This window comes from Oncorhynchus nerka, linkage group LG23 (genome assembly GCF_034236695.1).
Source record: "Oncorhynchus nerka isolate Pitt River linkage group LG23, Oner_Uvic_2.0, whole genome shotgun sequence".
Lineage (NCBI taxonomy): Eukaryota > Metazoa > Chordata > Actinopteri > Salmoniformes > Salmonidae > Oncorhynchus > Oncorhynchus nerka.
Window position 1 is genome coordinate 49,846,004 of NC_088418.1, and position 20,182 is coordinate 49,866,185.

Sequence of the window (20,182 nt, forward strand, 5' to 3'; positions counted from 1 at the left end):
CTCTTCATTATGTCCCATTACTGTGTATTATATATTGTAATTAATAAATAATACTATACAGTGTATAGTATATTATCTTCACTGATAACTCCCGCTCTCTGTCTCTCCCTCCCTCCCCCTCTCTTCCCTGCAGGATAAAAAACTGATCAAAGCCCTGTTTGATGTTCTGGCTCACCCCCAGAACTACTTCAGGTACACTGCACAGGAGTCCAAAGACATGTTCCCCCGCTCATTCATCAAACTGCTGCGCTCCAAAGTCACACGGTTCCTACGGCCGTACAAATAAGCTGCTACGCGTCTGTTACCCAGACGCTTACCCTACTCCCCCTTTCCACCATCTACTCCTCCCGACCCTTCACCTACGTCCTTACCCTGTCAACATCCCCATGTGTCTTCTAATCCCTACGTCTATACCCCTACATCTCTCCTACACCGCCCCCCGCCAATCTATCCCTCTCTTCTACACCCTCTACTCTGAAACACTTCTCTTGCACCCCCAACCCTACCCAGAGTTCCTCCTGAATCGCAATCCCAGCATTCTCTGCACAGGAACAGAGAACCATCTCTCCCTCTTTTGTCTTTTTTTCCCCCTGCAGTCCTTGTTTTAACTTTCCAGCTTTTCCCCTGTACTTCTGTTTTGGTTTGTTTTTGTGTTGTTGTTGTTGTTTTGGTTATATTTATATGTGTTAGAACTTGCAGAAGCCCACAACATGGATGTTTGATATATATGTACGTACAGACATGTTGGCTACAAGTAAAATGTATGTGTATCTATGTACGTATGTATATTTGTGTTTGTGTGAACATACGTATGTGCACGTAGATGTGCACGCAGATGGTGTGCGAGAGTGATGTCACACGCAGGTACATAGATGTATCTTTATTTTGTTCTTTTAAAAGGCCCCTGGCGTGCACAAAAAAATGATTGGTGCACTTATATCATATTCTGCATCAACATTTTCACATGGGAAATGAAGACATTTCTGATTTCGGCATCCCAGACCATTCCACCTCAAACTGAGTACAGTGAACGAATAAGTTTGATTTTCCAAAAAGTCACTTTTCTTTAAAGATATATAACAAGATGAAAAAACTACCTGCAAGTAACAGTCGTTGCTATAGAGAGTAATGTATGTGATGTAACTAATATTTGGAACTTTAATTGCACTTGAATTTTATATTGTGAACTGTAGAAAAAAAAATCTTAAGTTACATTTTTCCTTATGTTTTGTGTTGTATAGAAATGTATTACCTTGGTTGTAGCAAAGAGAGTGACAAAAATATGTCCCGTTTTGTTCTCACCACAAAAAAACCCAGCGTTCAATTGTTTAGACAGACACCATCAAATCCACCCATTTGGCCTGAAAAGCAGTATTGCCAGTAAGTAATAATTTAAAGGGAAATGTCCTTAACGACCCACTACTATTTTAGTTGTGGGTGTGCTCCCATCTCCTAAATCTGCCTCATCCCTTTAAGACCCTCCTGACTAGCTGCCAGAGAAAAGGGGTGTTTTGTGTAAAGCTTCTTATATGATGGCACTAAGTGCACACTCAAAACCACCTGCTTTTTACGAGTGTCCACTCTCAATCCGTCCTATTTGGACTTCTCCCAGTTTATGTAAGTCATCAACCTAGACTGTTGATTTAATATCTGTAACAAATATGTTAGTTTGTTTATATTTCTGCACAATGCAAGTGGAGAAAATATGTATTGTATGATGACGAGACTGTTGATTTGGAGGTGAATGTAGTAGCAGAGAGACAGAGGTCTGTTTGAAAGTATTGTGATGTCTATGAGAGTATCTGTATGTACATAGCACTTGCAACTGTAACCATAACCCAGAAAGAGCCCCAACTGACCTCAACTAGTCAAATGTTCTGACAAAATACACTTTCATTGTTCTCCCCCTTGTAACACTCTCCCAGCAGAGTCCGTTTAAGCAATAAGGCCCTGAGCTGTGGTATATTGGCAATATACCACAAACCCCTGAGGTGCCTTATTGCTATTATAAACTGGTTACCAACGTAATTACAGCAGTACAACAACAAAAAAATCTGTCATACCCATGGCATATGGTCTGATAAACCACGGCTGTCAGCCAATCACCATTCAGGGCTCGAACCACCCAGTTTATAATTGCCTATACAGCACATCTATTACAGACCTATTAAACTTCTAATACACCGCTACTACACGGTTATAAACAACTTAAATTATTTGTGCTGGACACAAGGATGATAAGCATAATTATATGGCTTGTATCTTCTAACCTATAGGCCATATACTGAAGGCCACTGATATGGGATCAGAAATAGTCATTCATTCATAAAGTCTGCTTTGTGCCCTAGCACTGATCCAGGACCTGTTCATTCCAGTCTAATCGTAACCCCCACTGTTGTGTGTAGAGTTGTGTCAGAAAATTTTACTAGTCGTCAAATCAAAGCTCATTGGAGGAGGTGGTCCGGGGGAGGGACCTTGCAAACTCTCCTCCAATGAACTTTGAGTGGAATTGAGCTAACAAGGGCGGAGGAAGCATGGATTTGACAGCTAATGTTTTCAGATACAACCAAGGTGTTTGTCCACTCAGTCCACTCAAAATGGTTGTCGCCTGCAGAGGTGTAGCTAATGTTGGTACAGTGCACCCACTTTCTGTTGAGGGATGTTTTGGGCGTTTAGTGTGTTTGATGATGATGATGATGATGAAAATCGGTATGAAATGCAACATTTTTTATGATTGACTTTTCCTGAGAATGTATTCTATTGTGTGTGTGTGTGTGTGAGACAGTGTGAGACAGTGTGATATAGAAAGAGTGCATGTTCTGTGTATGTGTGTGAGAGAGTGAGACAGCGTGCGTCAGTGTGTGAGTAGCTTGTGAGATCGAGGTGGAGAAAGAGAGATATTGTATGTAGGTACTTTAGTCCATTTTATAGAGGGATAATTTTAACGTTTGTGTTAGTCGGTTGTACCCAAAGAGAGAAAATGTATCACAGTGTTTTGCCATTGTTTGGTCCATGAAAATCCAGTAAAGAACCAATTCAAATAAACAGTAGCAGAGAAACAACTCCACCATGCTCTGTGATCTTCCCTTGCTACACTTTACTTTGCACTTTTCCATATTATCTAGCATATTCTGTCTCCATGGGTGACTGCAGGGCACCTTACACACACTGAAATATGTTTCCTGAAAATGTAGCTGGCTGAATTCACATCACAGCCAAGTTAGCATTGTTGTTTCTTACAGTAGCTGCAGCATTAAATGAGTCTGACAGCCAAATCTGGTGATTTCTTTTGAACTTTACAGGACGTTATCAACGCTGAGAATCTCCAGGCAAATGAGAGAGTGGCAAATGTGTAGATAAGGCCTTATCTTCATGCCTCTCCTATTTTCTTACAATATTTCTCTTTCGGCACCGGCATCCATTTTTAAAGTTCATTGTGTATTAATTAATTAAGTCAGAGTTTAGATTGAGGACATCTAGATTGTTTTTTCAGTGACTTTAGCTTCTTATTTTAAATTATGTTTTCAAGAGTAGTTGAGTTTAGTAATAGGCCCAAGTCTCCAAAGACAACAAATGTTTAGGCAGTGGCGCATTTACACAAATTATAAAGACATCGGCTATGAATAAGAATGTGTTTTCATGGTATTTTTTTGCAACTGTATTCTGTTGAAAATAATTAAACGTTCCCCTGAAGCCAAGGTCAGTTGGGTTGCAGACATCCATCATGTCATCTTGCATTTTTCCAGAACTAGCACACCCGATTCAAATAGCCTAATGATTAGTTGACCAACTTGACTCAAGTGTACTTGTACTACAATACATAAAAGTCAGTGGAACTGGCTTGGGGTAAACTAATCCAGAAGAGGTTTGAGAAACACAGGGCTATGGTAAGGATGAAACTAGGCCAGATGTGAAAATATAAAGTAAAATGCATGTCATTTATCACCACATCGATGGTTCTACATTGGTCTTAAAGAAATGCAGTTTAATTCTGCATCTGTGGTAGATGAAATGATAGAAAAAACAGAAACGAATCTCTGATATTGTACAGCTCAAACTGTCTGTCAGACATGAATTGATTTGTGCTCAGACCTCCCCTTCGCACATTGAGCTGTTCATCCAACAGAAGGCTCCAGAACATATCAGGGAGAGGCGGGAAGACACAGAGCTCGAGCACATTCAGCACAAGAGGCGGGAGATGAAGTGTTTCTGCGAGAGCCAAAGCGCAAACCTGATCACCACGCGCTGCACTTTCAAACCGACCGGCGCAGCTCGCTAGCTGCTCCCCCCTCCGCCGTCCGCTCCTCTATCAGACCCACGGGACTTCACTGGTTCATCCCTAACCGGACAGGCTCAGCTCATCCGACCGGGAGACCGGGCGAACCCAGGTAGGTTTGGTGCGGCGGTGTCTGCTTGCGTGCAAATTGGTGTTGCCAATGTTTTGTGTCGCAGGCTACAGGATTAGTAGGATGACAATCCGAAACAGATTTTGGATTTCAATTCTATTCTAATGTGTATTTTTTTCTGTCGGAAATGTGTTTTACTTTTTTACACGTAGCCTAATGTCTAGTATATCTAGTCCAAGATGTGGATCACTCTCTTCTCTGTGTTAGGTTGTCCACCAGAATGTTTTCATGATGTACAGTGAATTCAGAAAGTATTCACACCCCTTGACTTTTTACACATGTTGTTACAGCCTGAGTTTAAAATGGATTAAATATATATTTTGGGGGGGGAGCACTGGTCTACACACAATACCCCATAATGTCAACGTGGAATTATGTTTTTCAACATTTTTACAAATTAATAAAAAATGAAAATCTGAAATGTCTTGAGTCAATAAGTATTCAACTCCTTTCTTATGGCAAGCCTAAATAAATGCAGGAGTAAATTTCCTTAACAAGTCACATAATAAGTTGCATGGACTCACTCTGTGTGCAGTAATAGTGTTTAACATTATTGTTGAATGACTACCTCATCTCTGTGTCCCACACATACAACTATCTGTAAGGTCCCTCAGTCAAGCAGTGAATTTCAAACACTGATTCAACCACGAAGACCAGGGATGTTTTCCAATGCCTCTCAAAGATGGGCAACTATTTGTAGATGGGTAAAAAAAAGGCATTGAATATACTTTTTGAGAATGGTGAAGTTATTAATTACTCTTTGGATGGTGTATCAATACACCCAGTCACTACAAATATATGGACATCCTTCCTAACAAACTCAGTTGCCGGAGAGGAAGGAAACTGCTCAGGGATTTCTACCCATGAGGCCAATGGGGACTTTAAAACAGTTACAGAGTTGAATGGCTGTGATAGGAGAGAACTGAGGATGGCGCAACAACATTGTAGTTACTCCACAATACTAACCTAATTGACAGTGCGAAAAGACAGAAGCCTGTACAGAATAAACATATTCCAAAACATGCATCGTGTTTGGAACAAGGCAATACTGAAAAAATGTGGCAAAGTAATTCACTTTTTGTCCGGAATACAAAGTGTTATGTTTGGGGCAAATCCAATACAACACATTACTGAGTACCACTCTTCATATTTTCAAGCATAGTGGTGGCTGCATCATGTTATGGGTATGATTGTAATTGTTTAGGACAGGAGTTTTTCAGGATAAAAAAAATAAACGTAATAGAGCTTACCAAGATTACAGTGAATGTTCCTGAGTGGCCGAGTTACAGTTTTGACTTAAATCTACTTGAAAATCTATGGCAAGACCTGAAAATGGTTGTCTAGCAATGATCAACAACCATTTTGAAAAGAATAATGGGCAAATGTAGCAGAATCCAGGTGTGGAAAGCCCAGAAAGACTCACAGCTGTAATCTGTGAGTGTTGTGTTGTCTCGCTTGTTGTGATATGTGTTCTGTCCTATATTTATATTGTATTTATATATTAATCCCAGGCCCACACCCCCGAAGGAGGCCTTTTGGATTTTGGTAGGCCGTCATTGTAAATAAGAATTTGTTCTGAACTGACTTGTTTAGTTAAATAAAGTTTAAATAAAAATTTACAAAATAATCACTGCCAAAGGGGCTTCTACAAAGTATTCACTCAGGGTTGTGAATACTTATGTAAATGTGATATTTCTGTATTTCCTCTTCAATAAATTTGGAAACATTTGTAAAAACATGTTTTCACTTTGTGATTATGGGGTATTTGAATTAAGGCAGTAACACAACAAAATGTGGAATAAGTCAAGGGTATATGAATCATTTCTGAAGGCAATGTAAAACATTTCTCTGTGTTTGATGCTAGATCCAAATAGCAGAACCACCATGCCCAAATCCCCGATGACAACGAAACCGAGTCTTAGTACCAATGCACCCTTCTGCTCTCATTCACTCAGCTGCATAGTCTATATCTATCTGGTCAATGTCACGATCAAATTTCAAGTGGTTGGTGAGAGTTTATTTGGGGTCCTAAATACAACTAATACCAAAAAAGCAATGTCTTACATATATAGTTTTCATTTGAACAATTTACAATATTATTAACATTAAGAAAGACAAAGACAACTATTTAATCTCCATGCCTTTGTGTTTTGTTGACTATGCTCTACACAAAATAGCCTTCTGAAGTAGGCTAACACCCAAGAATAAAGGCTTGACATTATATCTGATTTGATTGATTTGTTTGCAATTTAGTTTAGTAACATTTAGTCAGATAACTAGACAAAATTCAAATATAATGACAATTATTGTGAAAACAAGAAACCAAACCTTCATATTAAATGTCTCAATTAGAGAGACAAATCAACTGCTTGTTTATGCGAGATTGCTTGGAAGTGGCTCTTGATTGTCTTATTAATCAGATGTGAATTACTTTGTCAAATTTAGATTTTGTAATGTTTGTTCTATTCATTTGACAGAGTGGTTCTCATGTAATGGCTGTGTCCCTCTATCACTATGCTAGCATGGGACAGGTGTGAATGCTGCCAATGCCTTGTCAAATTCAAATTGAGCCAGACGTGCACACTCAGTGCTGTATGCTATAGCCTTGTAGGCATCAGTCATAACCTGTCAACAGGACTTGTAGCCTACACACACATATATATAGATACACATACACAGTCCATTTTTACACAGCATAAAGAATCTAACCAACATACATGACTAATGGTGTGTGTCCGTACCAGGGCGTGGAATAGCCTACGAGTGAAACGAAGGAACATTGTCGCACAATTTTATGGGACTGCTTCTCACAGTCGTTAAATCTGAGTATCTGTCATCTGTGCCAAAGAAGAGAGTGCATCAATCAATTCCACCTCACGCCTATTCATTTATCAAACCGTCCCTCTTCACCATGTTCTCTGCTACATCTTTCTTCATCATTCTTCCTGTAGTCAAGGTCCTGTTCATGTTAATACGGCCCGTTCCCTTTGTTCCTAGTGCCAGTGTAATCCTCTTCTATTTTCACTGTGTACCATGCTCTCAGCATCTGCCAATGCACCCTTCTGCTCTCATTCACTCAGTGTGAGGACTTCTGGCACTGCCACACACACACACACACACACACACACACACACACACACACACACACACACACACACACACACACATATATATACATGCATGGACACACACAAGAGTATGCCTGTGTGAGTCATGGTGTTAAGTGTGTGTAATTATGAAATGGTGTGTGGCCGTTTTCACATGAATGAGGTGGCACACTGACATAGCAGCATAATCCAGGATAAATCCAGCTCCCCCACTCATCCCCAAATGATCACCCTCCTTCCTCCTTACATCCCTCCCTCACCATCTCACCATCTTACAGGATCCGTATGAAATCCGACTAGAATCCCAGAAGCGGAGCTGTAATTTAAAGGCAGTAGTAAATGTGATATCTGCTTGACTGTGTAAAAGCCGTAGATGCTCTTAGGGGTTGGGTTATGTTGCTTTGGTGGATAGTGTTTTATTTACAGTCTTAACTGTGCAATCCAGATTGGCGTTGTATTCCCACTCAGTGGTTCTGTTCTCTGTGTGTGTAGGAGTAGGGGGACACTGAGGTGGAGGGGGGACATGCTCGCTCAGCAACCCAGCAGAGTTTCTCCGAGGTGGGCCAAGCTGTGACAGAGGGCCTCTCTCTGGTGAGCCAACCTGCAACCCTGACCACTCCAGCAGGCCTCACTCCCAGTCCTAACTACTGTGTGTGCCAGGACCAGGCCACCTCCAGCCCAGGCCAGACCACGTCTACCCCAGGCCAGCCCAGAGTGGGTCAGCCCCAGCCCAACCCACCTCTTCCCCAGCCCAGTAGCGGCCCAGGCCCAGGCTCCAGAAGCATGGCCTTCACCTGTCAGAGATCATGGCTGCGCGGCGGCAGCAGCAGTCCCAGGCCCAGCGGGCAGCAGGCAGGGCAGCCGTGGAGGTGGATGAATACAGCACCAACCCCACCCAGGCCTTCACCTTCTACAACATCAACCAGGGACGCTTCCAGCCCCCACACGTACACATGTAAGTAGAACACATACACGCATGCAGGCAGGCAGACGCACACCCCTGCAGATATACATGTACATACACATAAACTGGCATACAGATACACACTACATATGTTCAGACACCTGGTCTCTGTCTATCTCCGTTCCCAAGCCCTCCTCTATTCCTGTCTCTCCCCTTTCTCCCTCTTTCTTTTTCTTTGAGACCCATCCTCTCTGCATGCTGTTATTTGCTCTCTCATTCCATTTCTCTCTGTCTCTCTGTCCTTCTTTCGGTCTCTGTGTGATGTTGGAGTGTTGAGGGCTTGCTGTGTACCTGGAGGAGAGCTCACTAAATTGGGCCACTGTTATTCACCAGCTCCCTTCTCCCTCTGGAGACTCTCTGGGGCTGCTGCACACTCACGGAAACTCCCACAGGACTCCTCTCTCTATCTGTGCTTTTCTTTCTTTTTTCTACCATTCCTTCGCCTTTGTTGTGGCTGACCTCTCACAGTTTTTTTCCCTCTTTTAATTTCTCTCTTTTTCTCTCTCTCTCTTTTTTAAACTTTCTATAAGGGATGGTGATGGATACGGATCCAGCCTACATTAACACCGCAACTCTGCTTCTTCATTTTGAGACTTCCCATTGTTTATCTTTCCCATGGTCTTTCTCACGCTTTTCTCTCTCTCTCACTCTCATTCGTTTTCTCTCTCTACTTTAGGGTGGACCCCCTGCCCCATGACACTCCCAAGCCGCCAGGTTACACACGTTTTGTGTGTATCTCAGACACCCACTCCCGTACGGACGCCATTCAGATGCCTTACGGTGACGTGTTCATCCATGCTGGAGACTTCACAGAGCTGGGCCTGCCCTCTGAGGTCAAGAAGTTCAACGATTGGCTAGGTAAGACTGACCAATCACATTAAGCAACATCACACCACGTCAAAGTTTAGTACTACAGATTTTTGTTTTTTTAAATGGTGCACAATTTATTTTCAAATGTGATAGATCTTATTTGAATTATTTTTCTTCCTTGTTTATTGCTGTTGAAGTGAAATGAGAAATGGACATTGAGAAGAGCCAGTTCTCAAGAGTTGAAGTGTTTTTAGCTTACTCAAAATCCAGTGCCACCAGTGAAAATATGTCTATGTATTACGCACAAATTAAATTAGAAAATGTGTTTTTCACTCAACGTCAAAGAAAATATGTCATGGATGGAGGGATACCTGATGAAAAGAGATAAAAAGATGAAACAGAGAAGAAACTGCCCACTCTGTTCATGTTCAATACTTAGAGCAGTGACATTATAGTTGGCACACGTTACTGTTACTGTCTTCATAAAACATGAACCCAACGTTAACTCTAAGAGATCTTGTAAGAACCAGAACATTGCAACTCTTAGCCGTGTGCCGCCCCAGCCAGCGTGCTGCAGTGATTCCTATTTCCAGCGCCTGTCTCTTTGCCATGGGAGGAGAGGGGGTGGAGAGCAGAGGGATAAGGATGAAGCTCGAGGGGGGAAGAAGGGGGAGACGGGATGGCAGCTCAGCCCCCCCAAGGCTAGTCGACGGGGAGCACGAGCTGAAAACCTGCTCGCCCCACGCCTCGACTGGCGGGAGAGACTGCTAGGAAGATAAAACCCGCCAAACGCGCCCGGTGTGCCTTATGAAGTTTCTCTCTTTCTCCTTTTCCTGTAGCTGCCTTTCTCTCCCGCTCGTTCGTATAAATATTTATAATCTTTATTCTTCTCCTGTTCCATTCTCTATCTCTTTTTCTCTATCTGTCTCGCTCTCGCTCGCTCTCTCTCGCTCTCTCTGGATGAATGTATAGCTCATGCTGCTTTGTGTCTGCAGTCTGGCTCCAGTGAGAGCTCAGCATTGGCCTCAGCATTAGGCTTTCATTCTACCTGATGAACCTCGGTACAAAAACACACTGTAGGGAAACACTGTCATATTGCCAGGTGAACACACTCATTCCAACCGTCCTCTCTTTCCTCTCTTCCTTTGTCGGAAAGTCTGTCTTCTCTTTCTTTCTTTCTTTACTTCTGTCTTTTCTTTTGTCTGTTTTTTTTTCTTCTATCCCTTCCTCTATCTCTCCCTCCCTTTATGAAGATATGGGTCTCTTTTTTCTCTCTCTCCTCTTGGCATCGTGGCAGCTCCCTCCCTTCTCTCAGTATTTTTAGCAGGAAGGCTCCTCCCGGTTCTTCTGGCAGGGGCTCAAGGCTTTGTCAGAGCTGGTGCACACTGCAGGAGAGGAGAAGAAGGGGGGAGGGGGGGGGGACTGTAGAAGACAGCGGGGAAGATGGGGAGGTAGAGTTGAACTTCATCCCATGGAAGGTCTATCTTTAGCTGGTTATCCTCAGCTTTGGTCCCTTGAGACCCAGAAGACAGCGGTCTTGTTGTTTTAGTGAAAATGACTTTTGTGGATTCTAAGAAAGACCTGGTTTGGTGGAAGGGCATGTAATCATGATTTGTTAGGCATGGTGTCAGATTAACTGGAAAAGGAGATGGGATGAAGAGATTCCGAGAGGAGAGAAAGGGGAGAGAGAATAGGTAGAAGGCGAGAGGTAGACACAGAGAGGATATACAGCACCACTTCAGTCCAATTCTTTCCAATAACGCTCTCTTTGATCAGCTTTCAATGCTTATAACACAGTGTACTCACACACACACACTGATGCTGCTAAGACTTCACAGCCCAGTATGAATCAATACAGGTTAGAAAAATTACACAGAAGACGCAAACCATATGATGAACCTGTACTATGCATTAAGTCATGGGTGACATTGCAGTGCGTGTGTGCATAATGTCCCTGCGTGTGGATATGAGAAAGAAGGTTCTGCTTTAGATTCCAGTGGTGTCTTCATTCATCGCGTGATGGTGGAGGGTCGCGGAGCGGGGCCTGTATCCAGTAGTAGATGTTCTCTGTGCTGCCGCCTGCTCTCCATCGCTGGTTAAATATGGATCTCATTGTGCTTCTGGGTCCAACAAGGGTCAAGAGTGGAGCTGCTTTCATTCTTAACTTTCTGCTCTATTCTCCTCTTTTCTCTCTCACTTCTCTTTATTCCCCTGTCCATTCCTTTCTTTCCTTCTCTTTTGCTCTTTAACTCTTATTTCCCTTGTTTTTATCTCTACCTTGGTCTTTTACTCTGTATTTGCACATCTTCCCATATCTCTGTCTCCCTCTGTGTCTCTCTCTGTCTCTCTCTCTTGTCTCTCTCTGTCTCTCTCTCTGTGTCTCTGTGTCTCTCTCCGTGTCTCTCTGTGTGTGTCTCTCTGTGTGTCTCTCTGTCTCTCTCTGTGTCTCTCTGTGTCTCTCTCTGTGTCTCTCTCTGTGTCTCTCTCTGTCTCTATGTGTCTCTCTGTGTCTCTAACTCTGTTTCTCTCTGTGTCTGTCTCTCTGTGTCTCTCTGTGTGTTTCTCTCTGTGTGTCTGTGTGTCTCTGTATGTCTTTGTCTCTAGGTGTATGTCTGTGTGTCTGTCTGTGTCTCTCTCTGTGTCTCTGTGTGTGTCTGTCTCTTTGTCTGTTTGTGTGTGTCTCTCTGTGTCTCTGGGTATCTCTCTCTGTGTTTCTGTTTCTCTCTCTGTCTCTCTGTGCGTCTCTGTGTGTTTCTCTGTGTGTCTGTATCTCTGTGTATGTCTGTCTCTGTGTCTGTCTGTCTGTGTCTGTGTGTCTCTGTCTGTGACTCTGTGTGTCTCTGTGTGTCTGTCTGTGTGTGTCTGTCTGTGTGTCTCTCTCTGTGTCTCTGGGTATCTCTCTCTGTGTCTCTGGGTGTCTCTCTGTGTGTCTCTGTGACTCTCTGTGTCCCTGTGTCTTTCTCTCTGTGTCTCTGGGTGTCTCTCTGTGTCTCTGGATGTCTCTGGGTCTCTCTCTGTGTGTCTCTCTGGGTGTCTCTCTGTGTCTCTTTCTGTGTCTCTCTCTGTGTCTCTGTGTCTCTCTCTGTGTCTCTGGCTGTCTCTCTCTGGGTTGTAGAGTTCAGAGACTCCTGTGTCTATGGCACTGCTCTTTATTTAGCACCTGTTCCCCTCTGCTCCCCTTTTCTCCTGAATAATAGATGGCTGACTCCTATGATGTGATTGCCGTGTAGGCACTCTGTGTCCACTTCATGACCCCTCCCCAACCCTCTCCTTAGCTCAGTAATAGAAAATACAATCATAAACATTTCATGAGTGCTGTCTTTCTCTTCACAGTCTTCTCTCTCTCTCTCACCTTGATCCATCAGTGGGGAGGAGGAGACAGTGCAGCACTTGTTGTTTCTATGTCCAGGGGGGCTGGTGTACCTTGGAGGGGACCTACATTTAGTGTAGTCAACAGTTGGAGGGACTGTCTAGGTAATTACTTGTTGGGGCAGGTGAAATTTGTTTGTTTTGTTACTTGTTGGCAGTGTGGAATGCCAGGGAGTATCAGATGCAGGGGGTGAGGTGTACAGAGCTCAGAGCTATGTTGCGGGTGCTGACACTGGCGCATGCCTACGGTAAATTGGGGTAGTTTGCAGAGGTGTGGATGATGAGGGGGGCTTGGTTCTAACTTTTTAGATCGGTTACAATTAAGTAAAGTTTGTATTTTTTATGATCTTGGAAACTATATTCATCTTAAGATACACTATATATACAAGTATGTAGACACCCCTTCAAATGAGTGGATTCGGCTATTTCAGCCACACCCATTGCTGACAGGTGTATAAAATCGAGCATGCAGCCATGCAATCTCCATAGACAAACATTGGCAGTAGAATGGCCCATACTGAAGAGCTTAGTGACTTTCAATGTGGCACCGTCATAGGATGCCACCATTCCAACAAGAGAGCTTCATGAAATGGGTTTCCATGGCTGAGCAGCCGCACACAAGCCTAAGATCACCATGGGCAATGCCAAGTGTCAACTGGAGTGGTGTAAAGTTTGCCACCATTGGACTCTGGAGCAGTGAAAACACGTTTGCTGGAGTGATGAATCACGCTTCACCATTTGGCAGTTCAACGGACAAATCTGGGTTTGGCGGATGCCAGGAGAACGCTACCTGCCACAATGCATAGTGCTAACTGTAAAGTTTGGTGGGGCAGGGATAATGGTCTGGGGCTGTTTTCCATGGTTCATGCTAGGCCTCTTAGTTCCAGTGAAGGGAAATGTTAACACTACAGTATACAATTACATTCTAGACGATTCTGTGCTTCCAACTTTGTAGCAGGCCCTTTCCTGTTTCAGCATGACAATGCCCCCATGCACAAAGCGAGGTCCATACAGAAATAGTTTGTCGAGATTGGTGTGTAAGAACTTGACTGGCCTGCACAGAGCCCTGACCTCAACACCATCGAACACCTTTGGGATGAATTAGAACATCAGTGCCCGACCTCACTAATGCTCTTGTGACTGATCGGACGCAAGTCCCCACAGCAATGTTCCAACATCTAGTGAAAAGCCTTCCCAGAAGAGTGGAGGTTGTTATAGCAGCAAAGGGGAGACCGACTCCATATTAATGCCCATTATTTTGGAATGAGATGTTCAATGACCAGGTGTCCACATACATTTGGTCTTGTGGTGTAGCTAGGTTGGATAACCACATATCTCAGTCACAGTAAGTATATTTTTCTTCAATGAAGTAGCTATCAGCAAGGTCGGAGCTAGTAAGAAAATAAAGTCACTTTTGAGTTCAGTGTAATGCGTGCCCAGTGGGGGTATCTCTGTCTCTGGCTGTATTCTGACTCATCACCCTTTTCACTGGATGAATATTGATGTGACATTGTGTGACAAAGAACAGGACAGGCTGCTATTTTGATGCTGTGTCTTCTGTATGTGCTGGGCTTGGTATGGAAGTGGAACAGCAAGAGAGAAAGACTGAAACAAGAGATGAAGAGAGAGAGTGAGAGGAACGACAGAGACCACCTACTAGACCGGGGATGGTGTTACCGTCTTTGTCGGATTTGCGTTTAGGTGGCGGGTGCAAATGAAATGTGTGTGTGTGATTCCTGGGATGTAGTGTGTGAGGGCAGAGTGTGTGTTTTGGAAGCATTGCTTGCTTAGTCGCTTGTGTTTTTGTGTGTTTCTGTGTGTTTTTTCGATTGTGTATGTGCCAATGCGGTGTGTGGGTGGTGTTTAAACAGGAGAGTGTATTTGCCTCATGGCTTCATGTTCAGGTGGGAGGGATTAGACACACACACACACACACACACACTGAATGGGCGTTGTAATGCTAAACCAGGTTGAGTCTCAACATGTCTTTTTTCTTATAAACAGTAGTTATTGCTTCTGTAGACAGACCAATGCAACTAGGCTGTTATGGCATAGAATGACTTGATTGAATGTGCAGGAGACATTATTAGTAAGTACTGGTAGATACACACTGTTATGTCGATGGGCAGCTAGAACAAGTTGGACTTACAGACAAATACGTGTACACACACACACCAACACACACACACAGACACACACACACAAAGGGCAGTAATCCCCCTCGACATGCCATGGATTTGGTCAAAACAGGGATTTTCCTCTTCAAAGGGCAAGGACCACCCATCGGAACACCAGAACAATGGTGGCGGGAGCCCCGGAAGCTTCACACACAGACACACAGACTAACCGCCCTCCTCGGCTTCTAGGATATTGAGGATTTGGGGGTTATTGTAAAGGCCAGTATAGAGCACATTCCACTGTATCTAGTCAAGCACAGGTCCCTTCAGACAGCAGATCACTCCCCTTAACTAACCCTGTTAGCACTGGGTCTGTATTAAACCACACACACGCTGGACAGTGAGGGAGGAAATGAGAGGGATAAAGGGAGGCTGAGGGATAGAGAGAGGGAGGGAGGGAGGGATGGAGAGAAAGAGAGAGATGGAGAGGGCGGGAGGGAAGAGAGGGAGGGATGGAGAGGGAGGGAAGAGGGGGAGGGAGGGTGCCTCTGCAGGGTGTCTTGGGAGGAGAATGTAGTGCAGGGCTGCTTAGACAAGTTTTAGACTTAGACAGAAGTGTTGTGTGTGTTTTTGAGTGTGTTTTACTGTGTGTGTGTGTGTACATGTGTTTTTATTTGATTACTTCTTTTGAACTGAAACACAGAATGCTGGCTGCTTTGTGCGGGTGATTCACAGGGAAATTTAAACTATTTGTTGCTTGAAAGCGGCTTTTGAAATCTAAGACAAAAGTTGGGAAAAGATGGTTGCTAACAGCAGCAGAGAGTGCTCTGCTGCCTGCATATTTGGATTAGTCTCTCTCTACCTCTTTCTTTCTCTTTTCAAAAGCATCGCATTCATCTTTCTTCATGTAGTTTTGTGTTTGAGTGAGTTATTGTGTCCAACGTGTGTGCTTTGTGGATGTGGGAGAGTGACTGTATTGTGGAACGGTGATTTGAGCGTTGATACATTGTTCCACTGTGCCTGTATGGAGATTCTGTTTGATAAAGAGAGACAAGCACGGCCTGCTTTGACTCATTGGAAGAACACAATGTTTTGATCACTGGTGGTGTTCATAAAATACATAGGACCAGGAGTTTTTCCTAGTAAGGTCATGTAGTCAGGAAACGCTCCTGGCCATAATTCTCGTCATACAATATGCAGATTCAGCCTTTCACCAAACATGATTTTAAAATGTCACCCATAAAACTTGAATGAATGGAGGTGGATGCGGGGGCGTGTTTACTGAACGAGGTATGCTTCACTCCAGTCGACCTAACTCCACTCCTAACTGAGGGCCAGTGAACGTATTTGATGGATTTTTTTCCGGTTACATCCTACCTAGGGAAATAGACATAATTGAATTTATATACTGGGTCAGTGTTTTTTGTTAAGAGGTCATTCATTTCAAAAGTTTCAAGATAAGGCGGCAGAGGAAATGGGAATGGAAGTAGGACAAATAGGAAACGATGACACTCTAGGTGTTGCCTCAGTCCTTGGCCACAGGGGTGCAATTAAATGCTTTGGCCTCTGCTGTGAAGGAGCTCCGAATCCCGACGTCTTTAACCTGGGCTATTTGACAGCCTCTATCTGATCATCTGCAAATGGGACATCAGGCTTCGGGTGTTCTGTGTGTTCCAACTTCTGCTGTTGTCCTTGCTCCAGGAGTATCTGCAGGCTTATCTTCTTTAAAAGGACATTTCAATATTCATCATCTCCAGCACCACCAACAACATCAACATATGTGAAAATGGTGCATTTTCTAGGGAAAAAACATTGAGGAAGATAAATGTTTCCAATGACGACATCCACCAATTAGTTGGCAATGCCTACTCATAATTGGTTCAAATCACACGATGCACACCGAAGACGTACACAAAACATAGAAACGTGCCATTTTCACATATGTTGATGTTTGGGTGGTGCTGGTGATGATGAACATGAAATGTCCCTTTAAGTCATCAGATGAACTGAAGCTCCTAACAGCCTCCTGGCTGCAGGTCTTGGCGTCTCAAAGCCTCCGGAAGGTGTCTGGACACAAGTTCTTCTTTAAAACAACGTCCATGAGTATACTTCCTTCTCTTCTCTCACTTCTTTTACAAAACTGAGCCGGCGTTCCATGCCAAACTACCATGTTGGAATCTGAACAAGACTTTGGGGAGAAAAGGGGGTGAAAGGAAAAAAAAGAAGTGTGAATACCGGCCAGTCCATGTTGGTGGGGGGGCTCTGTTATGAAGAGTTAACTTTTTTCAGGATATACTTTTTATTGGCTGGAAAAGGCACTTGGGTTGTCTGTCAGTAAAGGATGAAGATAGATACTTAAGGCATTGTGCTATTTCTCTGAACAGTGGAACACTTGGAACGCTACTGTACACATTCCACTATTTCTCTGAACAGTGGAACACTTGGAATGCTACTGTACACATTCCACTATTTCTCTGAACAGTGGAACACTAGGAATGCTACTGTACACATTCCACTATTTCTCTGAACAGTGGAACACTTGGAATGCTACTGTACACATTCCACTATTTCTCTGAACAGTGGAACACTTGGAATGCTACTGTACACATTCCACTATTTCTCTGAACAGTGGAACACTTGGAATGGTACTGTACACATTCCACTATTTCTCTGAACAGTGGAACACTTGGAATGCTACTGTACACATTCCACTATTTCTCTGAACAGTGGAACACTTGGAATGGTACTGTACACATTCCACTATTTCTCTGAACAGTGGAACACTTGGAATGCTACTATACACATTCCACTATTTCTCTGAACAGTGGAACACTTGGAATGGTACTGTACACATTCCACTATTTCTCTGAACAGTGGAACACTTGGAATGCTACTATACACATTCCACTATTTCTCTGAACAGTGGAACACTTGGAATGCTACTGTACACATTCCACTATTTCTCTGAACAGTGGAACACTTGGAATGGTACTGTACACATTCCACTATTTCTCTGAACAGTGGAACACTTGGAATGCTACTGTACACATTCCACTATTTCTCTGAACAGTGGAACACTTGGAATGGTACTGTACACATTCCACTATTTCTCTGAACAGTGGAACACTTGGAATGCTACTGTACACATTCCACTATTTCTCTGAACAGTGGAACACTTGGAATGCTACACATTCCACTATTTCTCTGAACAGTGGAACACTTGGACACATTCCACTATTTCTCTGAACAGTGGAACACTTGGAATGGTACTGTACACATTCCACTATTTCTCTGAACAGTGGAACACTTGGAATACTACTGTACACATTCCACTATTTCTCTGAACACACTTGGAATACTACTGTACACATTCCACTATTTCTCTGAACAGTGGAACACTTGGAATGCTACTATACACATTCCACTATTTCTCTGAACAGTGGAACACTTGGAATGGTACTGTACACATTCCACTATTTCTCTGAACAGTGGAACACTTGCAATGCTACTATACACATTCCACTATTTCTCTGAACAGTGGAACACTTGGAATGCTACTGTACACATTCCACTATTTCTCTGAACAGTGGAACACTTGGAATGCTACTATACACATTCCACTATTTCTCTGAACAGTGGAACACTTGGAATGGTACTGTACACATTCCACTATTTCTCTGAACAGTGGAACACTTGGAATGGTACTGTACACATTCCACTATTTCTCTGAACAGTGGAACACTTGGAATGCTACTGTACACATTCCACTATTTCTCTGAACAGTGGAACACTTGGAATGGTACTGTACACATTCCACTATTTCTCTGAACAGTGGAACACTTGGAATACTACTGTACACATTCCACTATTTCTCTGAACACACTTGGAATACTACTGTACACATTCCACTATTTCTCTGAACAGTGGAACACTTGGAATGCTACTATACACATTCCACTATTTCTCTGAACAGTGGAACACTTGGAATGGTACTGTACACATTCCACTATTTCTCTGAACAGTGGAACACTTGCAATGCTACTCTGAACAGTACACTTGGACATTCCACTATTTCTCTGAACAGTGGAACACTTGGAATGCTACTGTACACATTACACTATTTCTCTGAACAGTGGAACACTTGGAATGCTACTATACACATTCCACTATTTCTCTGAACAGTGGAACACTTGGAATGGTACTTCCACTATTTCTCTGAACAGTGGAACACATTCCACTATTTCTCTGAACAGTGGAACACTTGGAATGCTACTATACACATTCCACTATTTCTCTGAACAGTGGAACACTTGGAATGCTACTGTACACATTCCACTATTTCTCTGAACAGTGGAACACTTGGAATGGTACTTCCACTATTTCTCTACACATTCCACTATTTCTCTGAACAGTGGAACACTTGGAATGCTACTGTACACATTCCACTATTTCTCTGAACAGTGGAACACTTGGAATGGTACTGTACACATTCCACTATTTCTCTGAACAGTGGAACACTTGGAATGCTACTGTACACATTCCACTATTTCTCTGAACAGTGGAACACTTGGAATGCTACTGTACACATTCCACTATTTCTCTGAACAGTGGAACACTTGGAATGGTACTGTACACATTCCACTATTTCTCTGAACAGTGGAACACTTGGAATACTACTGTACACATTCCACTATTTCTCTGAACAGTGGAACACTTGGAATACTACGCTACTGTACACATTCCACTATTTCTCTGAACAGTGGAACACTTGGAATGACGCAGTGGAACACTTGGAATACACACATTCCACTATTTCTCTGAACAGTGGAACACTTGGAACAGTGGAACACTTGGAATACTGTACACATTCCACTATTTCTCTGAACAGTGGAACACTTGGAACTCTGAACAGTGGAACACTTGGAATACTGTACACATTCCACTATTTCTCTGAACAGTGGAACACTTGGAATGCTTCCACTGTACACATTCCACTATTTCTCTGAACAGTGGAACACTTGGAATTTCTCTGAACTAACTGTGGACACATTCCACTATTTCTCTGAACAGTGGAACACTTGGAATGCTACTGTACACATTCCACTATTTCTCTGAACAGTGGAACACTTGGAACAGTGGAACACTTGAATGCCACTATTTCTCTGAACAGTGGAACACATTCCACATTCCATTTTCTCTGAACAGTGGAACACTTGGAATGGTACTGTACACATTCCACTATTTCTCTGAACAGTGGAACACTTGGAATACTACTGTACACATTCCACTATTTCTCTGAACAGTGGAACACTTGGAACGGTACTGTACACATTCCACTATTTCTCTGAACAGTGGAACACTTGGAATGCTACTGTACACATTCCACTATTTCTCTGAACAGTGGAACAC

At 43.1% G+C, this 20,182-nt stretch overlaps 2 protein-coding genes across 4 annotated transcripts in view; both read left to right on the top strand.

Annotated features, from left to right (window-relative positions):
• LOC115106111 (signal peptide, CUB and EGF-like domain-containing protein 1) overlaps positions 1–3,720 on the top strand; it is a 168,709-nt gene extending 164,989 nt beyond the window's left edge. For all 3 annotated transcript variants that reach the window (XM_065008192.1, XM_065008193.1, XM_065008194.1), the window contains one exon: positions 134–3,720. In XM_065008192.1, coding sequence (XP_064864264.1) covers positions 134–286 — 153 coding nt within the window. In that variant the 3' untranslated portion in view covers positions 287–3,720. The remainder of the gene's footprint in view (positions 1–133) is intronic.
• A 420-nt stretch (positions 3,721–4,140) lies between these two features.
• LOC115106991 (metallophosphoesterase domain-containing protein 1) overlaps positions 4,141–20,182 on the top strand; it is a 42,441-nt gene continuing 26,399 nt past the window's right edge. The window contains exons 1-3 of the mRNA XM_065008196.1: positions 4,141–4,388; positions 8,006–8,468; positions 9,154–9,335. Of these exons, the coding sequence (XP_064864268.1) occupies positions 8,320–8,468; positions 9,154–9,335 (331 nt within the window). The 5' untranslated portion in view covers positions 4,141–4,388; positions 8,006–8,319. The remainder of the gene's footprint in view (positions 4,389–8,005; positions 8,469–9,153; positions 9,336–20,182) is intronic.